The following is a 17850-nucleotide window of genomic DNA, read 5'->3' on the forward strand; positions in this document are numbered from 1 at the left end:
CAGGTCATGATCTCACAGTTCATGCATTCGAGTCCTGAGTTGGGCTCTGTGCTGCCAGTGTGAGGTCTGCTTGGGATTCTCTCTCTCCCTCTCTGCCCCTCCCCCCTCAAAATAAATAAAGCAACATTAAAAAAAAATCATTTTATACCATCATAGTAATGATTGATTCAGGCAAGGATCATAAATAGATAGGAATTAAAAGGCCCAAACTTGATGAGGAACAGGACTTTAGTTCATTTTATTTATTTTTAGTATTTAATTTTTTTTTTCTTTTTTTGAGGAACAGGATTTTAGATCAAAGTACCTCCCCACAGATTACGTAAATTACAAAATAGAAAATAACTACCATAGGGAAACCTGGTGGAGACCACTAAACCAAGTGATTGAAGTTAACGTCAATAATAATGAGATAAACTGACACGGTGTGGCTCTTGATGTGAGGTACTGAGAAAGAAACAGCACTCAACAGCACTCGTGTGGTGTTCTTGCCCAAAATGTGTAAGTTGAATTGTGAGGAAACATCAGACAAACCTAAACTGAGGGACATTCTACAAACCAAATGGCCAACACTCTTCCCAAAATGTCCATGTTATGAATGACTAAAAAGGCTGAGAAACTGTTTCACATGAAAAGAGGACTAAAGACACAATGAAGAAGAAATGCCCTGCGTGATGCTGAACTCGATCCTAGACCAGAGAAAAAATTTATATAAAGGACATCATTGGGATGGTTAGTGAAATTTGAATGGAATCTGTACGTTAAATAAAGTACTGAATCAATGTTCAATTTTCTGGTTTTGATTATGTTCTCATGTCTGGTGATATAGGCCAGTATCCCTGTTTTTAGGAAACGCTGAAGTATTTATGAGGAAAGGGGCATTGTCTGTAAATTACTCTTAAATAGTTCAGAAAAACAACAACAACAACAACAACAACGATGTCTTCTATATGGAAAGAAAAATTTTAATGTGATAAAATGTTGATAATTAGTGTCATTGGTGGATTATAGAATTTAGGCATACAGGAATTTTTTATACTATTCTTGGCATTTTTCTGTAAATTCGAAATGATTAAAAACCAAATTAAAAAACAAAACAAACCACCCTCCAATCCTATCGCCATAGGTGCTACGGATGAGATCTTCGATAAGCCATAAAATCTATCAGAAAGTAGCCATTAATACTATCACGGGATCATTCTTAAGTGGTAGAGAAACTTACTAAACACAGGAAGAGCTTGGTGCAAATGCATAGCGGGAAGAGAGCCTGGGATCCCTCCCTTCAGGACCCCCAGGGTCCCCAAGCCCCCAAATGAAAGCGTAGGGGGTTGAGGAGAGACGTCGCATGAGTACCGGGTGGAGGCCAGAGGCGATTAAAGGCGTCAAATTGGGGACTCTCCACACCTGAGCTGGCGCCAACTAACCAGATCGAGCCCGTGGAAGTGAGGAAGTGGTGCGAGGCCTTCAGCCCCGGACTCTCCCACCCCCTGCCGGGCGACCTCTCCTCTCCCTGAAGGTGGACCTGAAACTCCAGCACCTCGACCTCTGGGCCAGCCTCCATGGCCAGGTTCCGGGCTTGCTGGACTGGGACATGGGCAACGAGTCGTTCCTGGCCTTCACCACGGCGCACCTGCCCCTGGCTGAGCAGAACCGTGAGTGCGTGGGGGGCGGGGAGGCGTGGGGGAGGGGCGTGGTGGGCGCCCGGGTAGGGTGTTCGCGGGGCTCCCGGCCCCTTGGCCCCCAGCCCCCCCACCTTCGGCCCGGCGGACTAGCTGGGCGCCCGAGTGCGCTTTCGGGATCCGCGCCCCCCCTCCCCCCACCGCGGCCGAGCGGGAGCCCCTCCGCGCCCCACCCCCACCCCAATCCGGGCCGTGGCGACGCTGGCCTCGACCCAGAGCCCCCAGGAAGTGGGTCCCGCCACAGCACACCGCCTGCCACCTCCATCCCCACCGTCCGCTGCGTCCCAGAACCTTCTAGGCCTCACCTCGGCCCTTTTCCCATGGTGCCTACCGCCATTTGGCGCGCCACGAACATTTTACTCCTTCTGTTTTTAAAATGTTATCGGTTTTGTTCGAGGCTGTACCCCCACCCCCACCCCCGTTAGTCCATTGGCTGACACCTAGAGGTGCTCGATATTTGCCGAACGGATGGTTGACCGTTATGGTCTTTTAAAAAAATGATTTTTTTCTTTGGACCTCAAAGGCAGAGGCAAAGACGATCCCCTCCTACGTTCGTGGTATATTATTGCCATCTGGTCAGGCAAGGTCCTTGGATTAACCCCTTACCCCCACTTCAGTGCACCCACCTCCACCCCCACCCTGCCTTCCATCACCTCGCACACTCCCTTGTATCTACCCTAAGTGGTTTAATGTCTTTAGATAGGTTTATCTTTGAAAACGATTTAACGTTATTTTATGTTTATAGACGACCTTCATTTACTTAATGCTCATTGCTTTTTTGTGCCTACTCGCATTGTTTTTGAGTGCTACTCAGGTTGCTACATGAAGGTCTGGTTCATTATTTCTGATGGCTGGGTGGTATTCTGTTATCTGCATATACTACCTTTTGCATGTACCTTGCTGATGGAGACCTGGATCGCCTCCAGCTCTCTGCCACCATAAGTAACGCTAAGGAATTCCTGTATCTTTGTTGATTAACAAATATTTATTGAGCACTTGTAATTTGCTAGGCAATGTTCTAGACACTCGTGGTACATAGTGAACAGAACAGACAATCTATATGGAGCCTACGTTCCACTGGGGGCAGACAATCCACGTAAAAATATATCTATAGTATAAGGTGATAACTGAGATGGGGGAGAAAGGATACAGTAAGAGGGCTCAGGAATGTGGGGAGGTGGTGACAGCCACGGTTTTAAATAGGGTCATCAGGTTGGGCTTCCTTGGGAACATAACCTTGGAGCAGAGAGTTGAAGGGTATTTAGAGGAAAAATTTCCCAGGCAGAAGAAATAGCCAGGGCAAAAGTCCTAAGGAAGGAATATGTCTGGAGTGTTGGAGGCACAGGAAAGAGGCCGGTGAAGCTGGAGGAAAGTAAATACAGAGGGAAGTTCAGAGCATGTGGAGCAGAGATCAGGACAAGCCCATCTTCCACTCTAAGGACTTTGGGGTTGACTTTCAGGTTGAAAGGTTTTGAGCAGTGGAGTGCCGTGATTCAGGCTTCCCAAGTGTGTGACCCATGTAGTTGCTTCCTCTGCTGGAGGAATAGTTTCTATCTCTTATAGGATATATAGGAGGATAATTTCTGTAGGATATATAGGAGGATAATTTCTAACTTGAGATAGTTTTAATTTTAGAACAAGGAACCCCTCATTTTCACTTTGCACTGGGCTCTGCAAATTAGGTAGCCCAATCCTGCATGATCTATACTTTGAAAAGATCACTTCGGCTGCTGTGTTGAGGGTACATTGTAAACGTAGAAGAAGCCAGCAGGCTAGAAGGCTACTACTGTAATCCAGACCAGAGATGGTGGTAGGCTGGACCCTTAGGGTGGTGGCAGAGAAGGCAGAACCTGCTGGGTTGGCTGATGGGTCGGATGTGGAGTGTATGAAAGAGAGAGGAGGAGTCCTCCAAAGTTTTTGGCTGATCCAGTGAGAGGATGGAGTACTGAGATGGGGGAAGCTTCTGGTCGGACAGAGAGAAAGATCAGGAATTCTGTTCGGGACCTGCTGAGTTTGAGGATACTTTTTATTTTTTTTTTTATTTATTTTTTTTTTAATTTTTTTTTTCAACGTTTATTTATTTTTGGGACAGAGAGAGACAGAACATGAACGGGGGAGGGTCAGAGAGAGAGGGAGACACAGAATTAGAAACAGGCTCCAGGCTCTGAGCCATCAGCCCAGAGCCCGACGCGGGGCTCGAACTCACGGACCGCAAGATCGTGACCTGGCTGAAGTCGGACGCTTAACCGACTGCGCCACCCAGGCGCCCCGAGGATACTTTTTAGATTTCCAAGCAAAAATGTTGAGTGAGCAGGTAGACGTGTAAGTCTGGAGTGCTGGAGAGAGGTTTATTTTGAGAGTCCTTGGTGTGTGGGTGGCGTTTAAAGGATGAGAAGAGAGAAGAGAGAGAAGGACCAAACATGAGCCCTGGGGACATTCCATTGTAAAGATACTGGAGAGAAGAGAGATAACCAGCCCAAACTAAGGAAATGACCATTGAGAATCAAAACCAAGAAACCGTGGTTTCCTGGAAACAAGTGAAAAAAGTGTGTCATGGAAGGACTGGTCAGATGAGAGGACTACCCCTGCGAGGTCAGGTGGGAGGTACATGGACAATTTGGTTTAGCAAAGCAGACATCATTGGTGACCATGATGATGGTGGGGTGGTGGAGACGAAAGCCTGATTGGCAAGGGCTTAAGGGTGGAAGGAGGGGAAGTGGGGTCCGAAAGAATAGGTAGTTCTTTTGAGGAGTTCTGCCTCAAAAGAAAGCAAAAACATAGGGCAGTGGCCTGGCACAGAAAACCAGGGCAAAAGGTCTTTTCAATAAGGTGAGAGAATTAACATCATATTTGAATGCTAATAAGAATGATCCAGTAGTAAATACACACACACACACACACACACACACACACACACACACACACACACACACACACACACACACATAACAGGAAATAGAGGAGTGGTTGGTTGGAACATTATCCCTGAGAAGGCTCAAGAGCATCTGTGCCAGGGAGGGAGGGAGGGAAACAGGGACACTATGCTCTGATCTCCCTGAGATCACCAACCTGTTGATGTCACCCTTTTTTTTTTCTGCTCTCGAGCCCTGGGTGTTTTTCCTTCTTTAACCGACCTGTAATCCCGTGGTCAAACATGCTCTCCATCAATTCCTTTGACCCTCTCTGGCTTTGGAGCACTTGCTTGGCCAAACCACCACCCCGATTAAATCCAACTCTACCAAAGAGTACTCCAAAGCCATAGACCAACGGATTGGTGATATCACGGTATCCAAGGATAGTTGGAGTGGGGAGAGAGTTAGCTGGAAAGATAGGTGAGGTATGTTTGTTTAATTTGTTTATTAAATCGGGGCATCCGGGTGGCTCAGTCTGTTAAGCGTCCGATTTTTTATTTTGCCTCGGGTCATGATCTCACAGTTTGTGAGTTCGAGCCCTGCATGAGCTTGGTGCTGACAGTGCAGAGCCTGCTTGGGATTCTCTCACTCTCCTCTCTCTCTCTACCCCTACCCCACTTGCTCTCTCTCTCTCTCTCAAATAAATAAACTTAAGATTTTTAATTTGTTAAATCAGTTAATCAATGTCTACACCCAACTGATCGTACCAGAGAAGATTAGCATATAAGTTCCCCTACTGACTTGAATAGACACACCCAGAAGTAGACCTTGATGTCTTGAATCAGCCCTTCACTGTGATAGCACCAGCTGCTGTTCAGATCTGCAGTATGAGAAAGGATTCTTTTCTAGTTCCCTGCATCTTTGCCAACACTTGGGATTATCTGTTTTCATATTTGTCAGTATGATGTAAAGTGTTATCTCATTATTTTATTGTGTTCTTGTTACTAGTAAGGCCAAGAACATCTTGTTAGTAATTCAGGTATCCCTTCCTTATGAATACTGATTCATATCTTTTGCCCACTTATAGGTTTGTGTTAGCTTCTGCAAGTCAGTAAGTGAAAGATTGTCTGGTAGAGAGCTGAGAATTTTAGGAGTTGAAATTTTCTTTTCTGGCTTTTTTTGTTGTCTATTGATGTTTTTGTTGTTGTTCGTGGTTTTACTCTGCAGAACATTTTAATTTTTATGTATTATAATATTTACATAAAATGTATAGATTAATTTGAGGGTAACTGGTATCTTTTAATATGTATTATGTCTTCATTTATTCAAGGCTTTCATGTCCTTAAATAGTGACTGCATCTTTTTCCCATGAAGGTCTAGTTCGTTCTTTGATGGGTTAACTCCTGAATACTTTATACTTTTGGTTGCTACTGCAAACAGTACCTTTTTTAAAAAACTTAATTTATTTTTTAAATTTACATCCAAGTTAGTTAGCACGTAGTGCAACGATGATTTCAGGAGTAGATTCCTTAGTGCCCCTACCCATTTAGCCCATCTCCCCTCCCACAACACCTCCAGTAACCCTCTGTTCTCCATATTTAAGAATCTCTTATGTTTTGTCCCCCTCCCTGTTTTTATATTATTTTTGTTTCCCTTCCCTTATGTTCATCTGTTTTGTCTCTTAAAGTCCTCATATGAGTAAAGCCATATGATATTTGTCTTTCTCTGACCAATTTCACTTAGCATAATACCCTCTAATTCCATCCATGTAGTTGCAAATGGCAAGATTTCATTCTTTTTGATTGCTGAGTAATACTCCATTGTGTGTGTGTGTGTGTGTGTGTGTGTGTATACATACATACATATATATACCACATCTTCTTTATCCATTTATCCATTGATGGACATTTGGGCTCTTTCCATACTTTGGCTATTGTTGATAGTGCTGCTATAAACATTGAGGTGCATGTGTCCCTTCGAAACAGCACACCTGGGGCGCCTGGGTGGCGCAGTCGGTTAAGCGTCCGACTTCAGCCAGGTCACGATCTCGCGGTCCGTGAGTTCGAGCCCTGCGTCGGGCTCTGGGCTGATGGCTCAGAGCCTGGAGCCTGTTTCCGATTCTGTGTCTCCCTCTCTCTCTGCCCCTCCCCCGTTCATGCTCTGTCTCTCTCTCTGTCCCAAAAATAAAAATAAAACGTTGAAAAAAAAAATTAAAAAAAAAGAAACAGCACACCTGTATCCCTTGGATAAATACCTAGTGGTGCAATTGCTGGGTCGTAGGGTAGTTCTATTCTTAATTTTTTGAGGAACCTCCATATTGCTTTCCAGAGTGGCTGCACCAGTTTGCATTCCCACCAGCAGTGCAAAAGGGATCCTCTTTCTCCACGTCCTTGCCAACATCTGTTGTTGCCTGAGTTGTTAATATTAGCCATTCTGACAGGTGTGAGGTGGTATCTCAGTGTGGTTTTGATTTGTATTTCCCTGATGATGAGTGATGTTGAGCATTTTTTTCACGTGTCGATTGGCCATCTGGATGTCTTCTTTGGAGAAGTGTCTATTCATGTCTTTTGCCCATTTCTTCACTGGATGATTTGTTTTTTAGGTGTTGAGTTTGATAAGTTCTTTATAGATTTAGGATACTAACCCTTTATCTGATATGTCGTTTGCAAATACCTTCTCCCATTCTATCGGTTACGTTTTAGTTTTGCTGATGGTTTCCTTAGCTGTGCAGAAGCTTTTTATTTTGATGAGGTCCCAATATTCATTTTTGCTTTTGTTTCCCTTGCCTCTGGAGATGGGTTGAATAAGAAGCTGCTGTGGCCAAGGCCAGTGAGGTTTTTGCCTGCTTTCTCCTCGAGGATTTTGATGGCTTCCTGTCTTACATTGAGGTCTTTCATCCATTTTGAGTTTCTTTTTGTGTCTGGTGTAAGAAAGTGGTCCAGGTTCATTCTTCTGCATGTCGCTGTCCAGTTTTCCCAGCACCACTTGCTGAAGAGACTGTCTTTATTCCATTGGATATTCTTTCCTGCTTTGTCAAAGATTAGTTGGCCATACGTTTGTGGGTCCATTTCTGGGTTCTCTATTCCATTGACCTGAGTGTCTGTTTTTGTGCTAGTACCATACTGTCTTGATGATTACAGCTTTGTAATACAGCTTGAAGTCCGGGATTGTGATGCTTCCTGCTTTGGTTTTCTTTTTCAAGACTGCTTTGACTATTTGGGGTCTTTTCTGGTCCCATACAAATTTTAGGATTGTTTGCTCTAGTTCTGTGAAGAATGCTGGTGTTATTTTGATAGGTATTGCATTCAATATACAGATTGCTGTGGGTAGTATTGACATTTTAACAATATTTGTTCTTCCTATCCAGGAGTATGGGATATTTTTTCTGTGTGTGTGTGTGTGTGTGTGTGTGTGTGTGTGTCTTCTTCCATTTCTTTCATAAGCTTTCTATAGTTTTCAGTGTACAAACAGTACCTTCTTTAAAAAAAATTTTTTTTATATGGGAATGCAAGCTGGTGCAGCCACTCTGGAAAACAGTATGGAGGTTCCTCAAAAAACTAAAAATAGAACTACTCTACGACCCAGCAATGGCACTACTATTTATCCAAGGGATACAGGTGTGCTGTTTCGAAGGGACACATGCACCCCCATGTTTATAGCAGCACTATCAACAATAGCCAAATTATGGAAATAGCCAAATGTCCATTGATAGATGAATGGATAAACAAGATGTGGTATATATATACAATGGAGTATTACTCAGCAATCAAAAAGAATGAAATCTTGCCATTTGCAACTACCTGGATGGAACTGGAGGGTATTATGCTAAGTGAAATTAGTCAGTCAGGGAAAGACAAATATCATATGACTTTACTCATATGAGGACTTTAAGAGACAAAACAGATGAACCTAAGGGAAAGGAAGCAAAAATAATATAAAAACAGGGAGGGGGACAAAACATAAGAGATTCTTAAATACAGAGAACAGAGGGTTGCTGGAGGGGTTGTGGGAGGGGGGATGGGCTAAAAGGGTAAGGGGCACTAAGGAATCTGCTCCTGAAATCATTGTTGCACTATATGCTAACTAATTTGGATGTAAATTTAAAAATAAATAAATTATGGGGCGCCTGGGTGGCGCAGTCGGTTAAGCGTCCGACTTCAGCCAGGTCACGATCTCGCGGTCCGTGAGTTCGAGCCCCGCGTCGGGCTCTGGGCGGATGGCTCAGAGCCTGGAGCCTGTTTCCGATTCTGTGTCTCCCTCTCTCTCTGCCCCTCCCCCGTTCATGCTCTGTCTCTCTCTGTCCCAAAAATAAATAAACGTTGAAAAAAAATTTTTTTTTAAAATAATAAATAAAAATAAATAAATTAAATTAAAAAAAATGTTTTTTATTTTTTCCAGTTTCTTCATGCAGCTATGGAGGAACAGTGATTAGTATTTGTTCTTATATCCAGCAAACTTTCTAGGCTCTTGTCGGTTCTGATAATTTGTCTATCGATTTTGTATGGTTTCTGTCTTAACATTTTGTTCTATAAATAATGCTAGTTTTGCCTTTTTCTTTCTGACTTTATATCTCTTTCTACTTTTTCCTCTTTTCAATACTATGTTGGGCATTACTATTAATGTAATGGGCATTCTTTCTAATTACTGAGCTCTCTAATAAGTATATCATCATTTTCCAGACAAAAACCTAGATTCAACTGCAGTATGATGACACCCAAGGGGTCCTTTGGGGGGGGGGGTTGAGGTGGAAATAGTTGCCACTAACTCCCAAGGAGCCAGCATAGGGCCAAGCAGATAGCTCTAATATACACTCGATTTACTTTTTCTTTTTTCTTTTACTGTTCCTTTTTATTTTTTAGTATTTCATGGTACAGAGGGACCACAGTTTGTTTACAGTTCACCCACTGGAGGACATCTGGGTCACTTCTGGTTTTTGGCTAATATGATTAAAGCTGCTCTGAACATTATCATACAGATTTTTTTTTTTAATTTTCACAAATGACTTTATAATTTTTTAAATATAATTTATTGTCAAATTGGCGAACATACAGTGTATAAAGTGTGCTCTTGGTTTTTGTGGTAGCTTCCCCTGGTTTTTCACTTACATACAACACCCAGTGCTCACCCCAACAAGCGCCCTCCTCAATGCCCATCACCCATTTTCCCGTCTCCCCCAGCCCCCCATCAACCCTCAGATTGTTCTCTGTATTTAAGAGTTGCTTGTGGTTTGCCTCCCTCCCTCTGTTTATAACTGTTTTTTTTCCCCTCCCCTCCCCCATGGTCTTCCGTTAAGTTTCTCAAGATCCACATATGAGTGAAAACGTATGATTTACTCTTAGCCCACCACGTATTCATTCATCCAGTTAAGCTGAGCTCCTCCAGGTTAAGCTGAGCTCCTCCCATGTGCCAGGCAGTGAAAAAGACAGTCCTGGTGATTGGCTCTAAGCAAAGTAATTAGGATAAAATGTGTGTTAGGGAAGTGTTTGGACAGGCAGAGAAGGCCTGCTTTAGAAAGATGTTTCAACAGAGACATGATGAGTGAATAGCAATTAACTAGGGCAGCGGGAAGAGAGAAGAGTGTATCTGGCAAAGACACAATAGTTTGTGGGAAGGCCCGGGATCTAGAGTGTGGTCTGTTGGAGACCTGGAGAGCCTGGGAGGAATGACCCAACACTGATGAGGAGCCAGGGCCTTGCAGACTGTCGCAAGAAACTTCAGTTTGGCCCAAGGGTCATAGAAAGCCATCAAAAGTGTTTAAGCAGAAAGGTGACAGGATTGCATTAATATTTTAGGAAGATCCTCCAGCTACAGGGGGACTAAGTTGGAGAAAAGCAGGTAAACAGACCATTTGGGTTATGGCTGGACTTGGGGATTGACTGGGTGTGGCTGGATGGGAAAGAGAAGGCAAGAACACTTCCGCGTTCCTGACCCAAGCCACTTCGGTTAGATGGTGGTGCCACTTGCGGAGACGAATACAGGAGCGAGAGCAGGAAGGTGGAGTTTAGTTGCAGGAATGTGGAGTCTGAAGTACCTGCGGGTTATGCTAGGAAAGATCTCCAAGGCCCAGTGGTACTTACAGGCAAGCAGAGGAGTCTGGGCCGGAGGTACGGATTTGGAAGCCCTACGTTGATAGATAGTGGCTGAGGCCACAGGCATTCATGAATTGGCTCAGGGACAGTGTATGTGGAACGAGGTCAGAGAAGTCGAATATGGTGTCCTAACGTCCCAGGGAGGGCCCACAGCCACGTGGTCCAGGACCCTGGGGCCACAGTGGAAATACTAGGACATTTTGACCCTCTTCTGTCTTTCTTTTTGCCAGTTGCCAGGTATAGACTTCGAATAGTTGAACCACCAAAAGTACCTGTGGGAAAAACGCCCAACTCTGATAAAGATGGTGAGTAGGGGGTAGTGGGTTCTCTGGCATGGTCATGCGGCCTGGGCCGGACCCCAAAGCCAGTGAGCTGTGGCGCACAATCTCCTTTTTCTCTGCACAGGCCCAGCTCTTGAGCCCAACCTGTGGATGTGGGTAAACCCCAGCATCGTGTATCCCCCCGGAAAGCTGGAGGTCCCAGAACCTCATAAGGGAGAGGATCTCCCAGGCACACTCCCCTCCCCTCAGCCAGCTCCCAAAGAGGAAGACTTTGCCAGCTGCTCAGAGGCCACGGCGGTGGAGTCACTGCCACCATCCTCGCCCTCCAGCGAGCAGTCTCCCCCTCAGAAGCGGTTTGCCTCTTCCCCCAGCAACTGGGAGGTAGGAGTTTCTGGGGTCCTGGGCTGTAGGCAGGGAGGGTGCAGGGATGATGCGATCAGAGAGGGATCCTTAGGGACCACCGAGGGTTAACGGGTTCAGAAATAGGCTGTGCCCTTGGGTTGGGGAGAAGCCCCGATGAGGGCCCCCTACCACTCCCCCCTCCCTGCCACTGCACCCCTGGAGTAGAGGCGGTGGAGTTAGGACCAGTTCCTACTCTGTGCTCCTCTAGCTCACAGAAGAGGAGGAGGCTGAGGACCAGGATGACAGCTCCTCTGTGGCTCTCCCGTCCCCTCACAAAAGGGCCCCCCTCCAAAGTCGGAGGTTTCGGCAAGCCAGCAGCCAAGAGGGGAGGCTCTGGTCCCGGCCCCCTCTCAATTACTTCCACCTCATTGCACTGGCATTAAGAAACAGTGCCCCCTGTGGCCTCAACGTGCAACAGATCTACAGTTTCACTCGGTACGTGCCCCGGGGCGGTGGGGGGGGGGCCCTGTAAGGACGGGCCGGGAGGGGGTCAGGGCCCTTGGACTGACACCTTCCAAGCTGCCCCTGGCCCTGGGCTGCTGCCTCAGTTCCCCCATCTGGGTCTGAAAGGATAAGTGTGTTCCCAGGCCTCCTTCCCCAGACACTGGTACTGCGCTGTCCCCAGGTGGGTGTCCACGTATCCTGTGTTAGGGAAGACATCCACCTCCACCCCCTTTCACGTCTAGAGAACCCTAACCGTTTTACGTCTTAGTCCCTTAAAACGTAAATTCGCCTGGGTCAGAAATTCTCCCATCCTCCCTGTCAAGATTATCCAGTAGAAAATCTGGTTTCGCCGGCAGTTTCTCACATGCTTTCCCTTTGGCTAGACTGCCTGGCACAGGTCCCCGCACGCCCAGGGGAGCAGGGGGGCACCCGGCTGAGAAGGGATGTGCATTTAGCTTCGATAGTCGCCTACACGTGAGCGTGAGGGGTTTCTCAGACCCTTTCCCTCTAGCAGGAGAGTCTCAGAATATTAATCCACAAGCGGCATCCTTCCTTGACCAGGATTCCTCTTACAGGCATGGGTTGGCCTGATTCTGGTCCGTTCACGTCACAAGTCACCAGTCATGAGCCCTCAGAGGGAAGCAGGACAAAATGAGTCTCGGAACGGGAGCAGTAAACTGGGTTTAAAAGACGAGGGTTTGCGGGGTGCCTCGGGTGGCTCAGTCAGTTGAGCGTCTGGCTCTTGATTTCGGCTCAGGTCGTGATCCCAGGGGCTTGGGGTCAAGCCCCACGTTGGGCTCCATGCTCAGCATGGAACGTGCTCGGGATTCTCTCTCTCCCTCTGCTCCTGTCCCCTGCTCGCTCTCTCACTCTCTCTAGAATTTAAAAAAAAAAAATGAGGGTTGGCACAAGCAACACACCGGGTCAGGCTTTGCCGCGTGCTCCCGTCAGCAGAGAGCTGTTCCAGGCCAGCCTGCCACCGTCCACCTTGACAGAGGAGCCGAGGCTCCTGGCGCCTGGGGGACAACCGTCTCGAGATGGGGCGTCTCCCGAAGACAGCATATCTTTCCTCACCGTTCCCCCCTGTCCGCAGACAGCATTTCCCCTTTTTCCGGACGGCCCCGGAAGGCTGGAAGAATACCGTCCGTCACAATCTCTGTTTCCGAGACAGCTTTGAGAAAGTGCCGGCCAGCGTGCAGGGTGGCGCCGGCACACGGCCCCGCTCCTGCCTCTGGAAGTTAACTGAGGAGGGACGCCGCCGCTTTGCAGAGGAGGCCCGCGCCTTGGCCTCCAGTCGGCTGGAGAGCATCCAACGGTGCATGAGCCAGCCAGGTGTGAGGCCCTGGCACGCGTGGGGCCGAGGGGCGCCCCCCCGCCCCATCCTGCCGCGAGGGGAAGGAGACCGGGTCCCACCGTGGGGGCGGGGGACACCTTCTGTAGGAAGGGGAGGGGATAGCGGTGGTCCGAGACCCTGGGCCTGCCCCAGGTGGGACCCCAGCCACCCAGGCATGTACTTGAGGTCCAGGGAGTTGAGGGAGAAACAGCCGAGGTGCAGTTGGCCTCACGGCCCGGCAGCCTAGGGAAAGGGTGGCGGCGCAGCGAGAGACGCACGGTATGAGCGGCGACGTGCAGAGGAGGTTTCTTTTCTTTTTCCGGAGACGGGGTGGCATTTGGGCCTTGAAGGGAAAAATAGGTCATCTGCCACGAGGTGGGCCAGGCTGAGGGAACGGCAGCCGCAAAGGGCAGGTAGATTCTGTTGACTCTCTTCTTTTCTTACAGATGTGATGCCCTTCCTCTTTGACCTTTAAATCCAAGAAGCAGGAGTCAGCCCATCCCTTATTAAAGTTACCTGCAGCAGCCTGGTGGTGTGTGTGTGGTCTCTGAGGGTGGGGACAGGGTGGGGTGGAGGTCAGCTCTGGGGCTGGAAATGGGTTGCCGTTGGAGCTGACGGACGCTCCAGAGGCAATAGGGCAGGTGCCTGGTGCGCCGCCGAGGGAGCCCATACGCTTCTTTCCTCAAAGGAAGAAAACACTCAGCCCCGTTCAGGAGCCTGGAGCAAATCCCATGTTTCTGGATTATGAGGATAGTCTCGGGAGATGCTAGCTCGTAGCGGCCAGCCCTGCCAAAGGCCCAAAGCAGCACGACCCACGCACAGAGGGGATGTAATCAACTGGGGACAGTGGAGAGAAGCAGAGGGAAGCACATCACTTGTAGGGCTGTTGAAGGAAAGGCAAACCCTCCTAGGAGGCCAAGAAGGAGCAGTGAGAAGGGCGAGAGGAAAGACTTTTGGAAAAGGATGGTCAGGCTCAAGCCTCCTCCCCCACCCCCATGTAATCGTTTTGAGCGTGGGAGGAGTGGCAGTGAGGGGTGGGAACTTGGAGGCAAGATGGGGTACCTCCCCCTGCTGTTTGTCTCCACCATGGCTCAGCAGAGGCCACAGCACGGGTTGGATTAGGAGTCCTTAGAGACTTCGGATCCCAGCTGGGCGCTGTGGATTTCCTGGCGGCAGGGGCGGTGTCCAGGGCAGGGCCAGATGCCAGCCTTGGGTCTGAGGAGAGTACGGAGATGCCTGAGTGAGTGAGAGAGGAATGAGGTTTAAAGCCGCATCGGGATACCCCAGACATTCAGACAGTGCTTGAAGGCAACACTGAATTTCCCACAGGGCTGCAATGACCTTTCTCATTCCCTCTCCTGCTCTCCCCTCTCCCCCCAGGAGATCTGCACAGAAACAGGGCTCCACCCTCAGAACCCAGGGCTTCAGCTATCCTCCGTGCAGGAGGCAGTCTTTGACCTTGAAGAACTGACCCTTCTACCCCAGGCCATTGGCCATGAGATCAGCCAAGAACCTGACCTGGGGTTATACCTAAGCAGAAAGTATTTGTGGCACCATTTTAAGATACACTGAACTTTCCAGGAATGCAACTGTTATGTAAAATGAAGGATGATTGTGCTTTTTTTGGTTTGGAAGTTGACCAAGAGTTGTTTGCCATTTCAGAAAATCACTTCACTGACAGCAAAGCTGCTCTGGTATTTAAGTCACCAATACCACATGCCTGTATCAGATTGTGTTTGTGTCTGCTGCACTCACGGGGATTCTGCATGTATAAACAAATCTTTATTACATCCAGGCAGCCGATATAAAGACAAAGTATTGTCAATAGTCGTATGACTGTCAGCTCTTAAATCTGAGCTCTTCACTGTAAGTATGTACAAATTTCCGACTATCTCCTTTTCAAATACAGTTTATCCATTGAAATACAATTTCCCTTTATTTTTCTGTTCTATTGCAGTTAAAGTGTTACATTGATCTTTTCAAAATCGCATGTGTAGGTCAGTTATTTTATTAGTAAGATTCATTCCAAGGTGGTAAAGACAGTCTACAAAATGTCTGCTCTGTTCCTCGGGTGTTAAGGCTGATGGGATAGAGAACCACTGAACCAAGCAACATATAAAATAGAGTCCCTGCCCAGAGGTGCTCACCCACAGTGACACTGGTAACCAGTGAGGACAATGGAATAAATCATGTTTATGTCCACCCCCCCAAAGCCTAGCGTGGGGCCTGTTAGGCAGTAAGAATGCATTATTTGTGAGGTGCCTGGGTGGTTCAGTTGGTTAAGTGGCCAGCTTTGGCTCAGGTCATGACCTCACGGTTCATGAGTTCGAGCCCTGCATCAGGCTCTGTGCTGACAGCTCAGAGCCTGGAGCCTGCTCTGGATTCTGTGTCTCCTTCTTTCTCTGCCCCTCCCCCATTCGCACCCTGTCTCTCTCTCTCTCTCTCTCTCTCTCTCTCTCTCAAAAATAAACATGAAAAAAAAATGCATGATTTGCCACTAGTGACTTCTCTAACAGGCAGCTTCCATATTCTCTGGAAGCACACATAACAGCAATGAGCTCTGTCTAAAGCTAGGGAAGAATTCTCACAGGAGGAGTCAGCCCTGGGTCTTTCCCCAGGTCTACAAAACAATAGCTGGCACTTGTCCAGAAGCACCCAAAGCCAGCCATGCTCTGCGGGTAGCTGCTTCTGCTCCTCTGAGGCAGAGGTGGAGGCTGGGAGGTACAGAGGAGCAGCGATGGGGTGGGAAGGAAAAGTGACCTGTTCCAAGGAAAAGACAGGGCAGACACATGCAGGTGCACTGTCCGTGCCGAGCCCGATGGGGTCTTGAACCCATGAACTGTGACATCATGACCTGAGCCAAAATCAAGAGTCTGACACTTAACTCACTGAGCCACCCAGGTGCCCCTATCCAGAAAGTCATTTTAGAGACTTTCTTAAAACCAGAGTCTAGAGGAGAAATGGAGCTGAAATAGACCAGACACTTGGAAACCAGTTAGAGAGATTTTATATGAATCCAAGTAAGAGAGCAAGGGAATTGAAACAAGGTATGCTCTAGGAGTAAAAAAAAAAAAAAAAAAAAAATAGAGAACAGGCTTTAAACATCTCAGAAATCCAGGGGCACCTGGCTGGCTCAGTCGGTTAAGCAACATGACTCTTGATTTTGGCTCAGGTCATGATCTCCCAGTTCATAAGATCGAGCCCAGCATTGGGGCTATTAGCATGGACCCTGCTTGGGATTTATTCTCTCTCTCTCTCTCTCTCTCTCAAAATAAATAAATACAAGAAATCTCAGAGGGGTGCCTGGGTGGCTCAGGCAGTTAAGCATCCGACCTCGGCTCAGGTCATGATCTCACGGTTTGTGGGTTCAAACCCTGTCTTAGGCTCTGTGCTGACAGCCTGGAGCCTGCTTCAGATTCTGTGTCTCCCTCTCTTACTTCCCCTCCTCCACTCACGCTCTCTCTCTCTCTCTCTCTCTCTCTCTCTCTCTCAAACATTAAAAAAATAATAACAAAAAATAAAAAGAAATCTCAGAAATCCAAGAAGACAACTTGGGTGGGGTGGATATGGGGACTGACTAAAAGCAAGTGTCAAGATAACCCTCCCCCAAACTCCGGGCTTTAGCTTGGCTGTATTCAGTGGAAGCATGATAATAGGGGATGTTCTGAAGTGGAAGATGTTGAGTTCCATTTCACTCAAGTCAAGTTCAGTGGGCAACTGAATGAACACTCGGTAGTGAAGAACTTTAGGGAGACGGCTTCGAAAGCAAAATTGCAGAGGGCTAAGAAGGTAGAAGTCGAAGCAATTGTAGACTAAGTAGCTTTGGAACAAATGAGGAAAACAGATGACTGGGTTGACATTTGGGGTTTGATGAAATGAAGTTTTGGAAGGTCAAGTGAAGTAACAGGTTGCCATAAAAGTATGGTAGAAATAGTCCTGGGATCCAGTGGGTAGAGCAAAGCCAAGGACCTAAGACCTAGACCAGGAATTTTCAAACTTGCTTGATCATCAGAATCACCTAAAGGACTCATTAAACTGAAGCTTGTTGGGCCCCACTCCAGAGTTTCTGATTCAGTACATCTGTGATGGGCCCAAGAATTTTCATTTCTAACAAGCTTACAGACTCTACTGTTGCTGACCCGGAGGCCACACTTTGAAAACCTAGACCAAAGTCGCCGGTAGATACTGAATAGTTTTCTGAGTGAATTGATTAGAGTGCTCATCTTCAAGAATGAAAGATGGTGGTCGGAATATAACTGCAGAATTTGAATTCAGAGAAGGAGCAATTTTGGGCAGACAAGATTCAGGATGGACCCTCCCAGGGAAATGATGGGAGGTCAAGGAATCGAGTGTTGTGGGGTCTTCAAAATGAGTCACATCTGTCAGAGGCCTGAACCTAAAGGGGAGCTCAAAGAGGAAGTCAAGATCTGAAGGGGAGTCTGGCTACTTTCTGGGCCTGAATTATGTATAGTTAACTGAATATCCACCTACAGACATGGTGGCCCATCCAGGTTAATGCACCAGTACTGGTAACAAATGTAAGGGAAATTTGGGACTCTGTGCTAGTTTTGTGTGGCACATTCTTTTTCTTATCTTTTTTTAAAGTTTATTTATTTTGAGAGAGAGCAAGTGGGGGGGGGGTACATAAGGAGAGAGAGGGGGAGAGAGAGAGGGAGAGAGAGAGAGAGAGAGAGAGAGAGAATCTCAAGTAGGTTCCATGCTGCCAGTGCAGAGCCAGACACAGGGCTTGAACTCACAAACTCTGCGATCATA

General features: G+C 47.3%; 1 protein-coding gene across 1 annotated transcript; it reads left to right on the top strand.

The window, feature by feature from the left end:
* Positions 1-1236: 1236 nt before the first annotated feature.
* On the top strand, positions 1237-13600 carry FOXR1 (forkhead box R1). The gene is made up of 6 exons (XM_045486875.1): positions 1237-1649; positions 10848-10922; positions 11023-11279; positions 11509-11735; positions 12838-13076; positions 13524-13600. The coding sequence occupies exons 1-6, from the start codon at positions 1589-1591 to the stop codon at positions 13550-13552; spliced, it is 888 nt and encodes a 295-aa protein (XP_045342831.1). The 5' UTR covers positions 1237-1588; the 3' UTR covers positions 13553-13600.
* The last annotated feature ends 4250 nt before the right edge of the window (positions 13601-17850 follow it).

The sequence above is a fragment of the Leopardus geoffroyi genome, chromosome D1 (genome assembly GCF_018350155.1).
Source record: "Leopardus geoffroyi isolate Oge1 chromosome D1, O.geoffroyi_Oge1_pat1.0, whole genome shotgun sequence".
NCBI classification, from domain to species: domain Eukaryota; kingdom Metazoa; phylum Chordata; class Mammalia; order Carnivora; family Felidae; genus Leopardus; species Leopardus geoffroyi.

Excerpts from the sequence above, each read along its gene's own strand:
- FOXR1 (XM_045486875.1), top strand. The coding sequence starts at position 1,589 with ATGGGCAACGAGTCGTTCCTGGCCTTCACCACGGCGCACCTGCCCCTG. Across the intron at positions 10,923-11,022 it reads GCCCAACTCTGATAAAGATG|GCCCAGCTCTTGAGCCCAAC; the intron begins GTGAGTAGGGGG and ends TTCTCTGCACAG. Across the intron at positions 13,077-13,523 it reads ACGGTGCATGAGCCAGCCAG|ATGTGATGCCCTTCCTCTTT; the intron begins GTGTGAGGCCCT and ends CTTTTCTTACAG.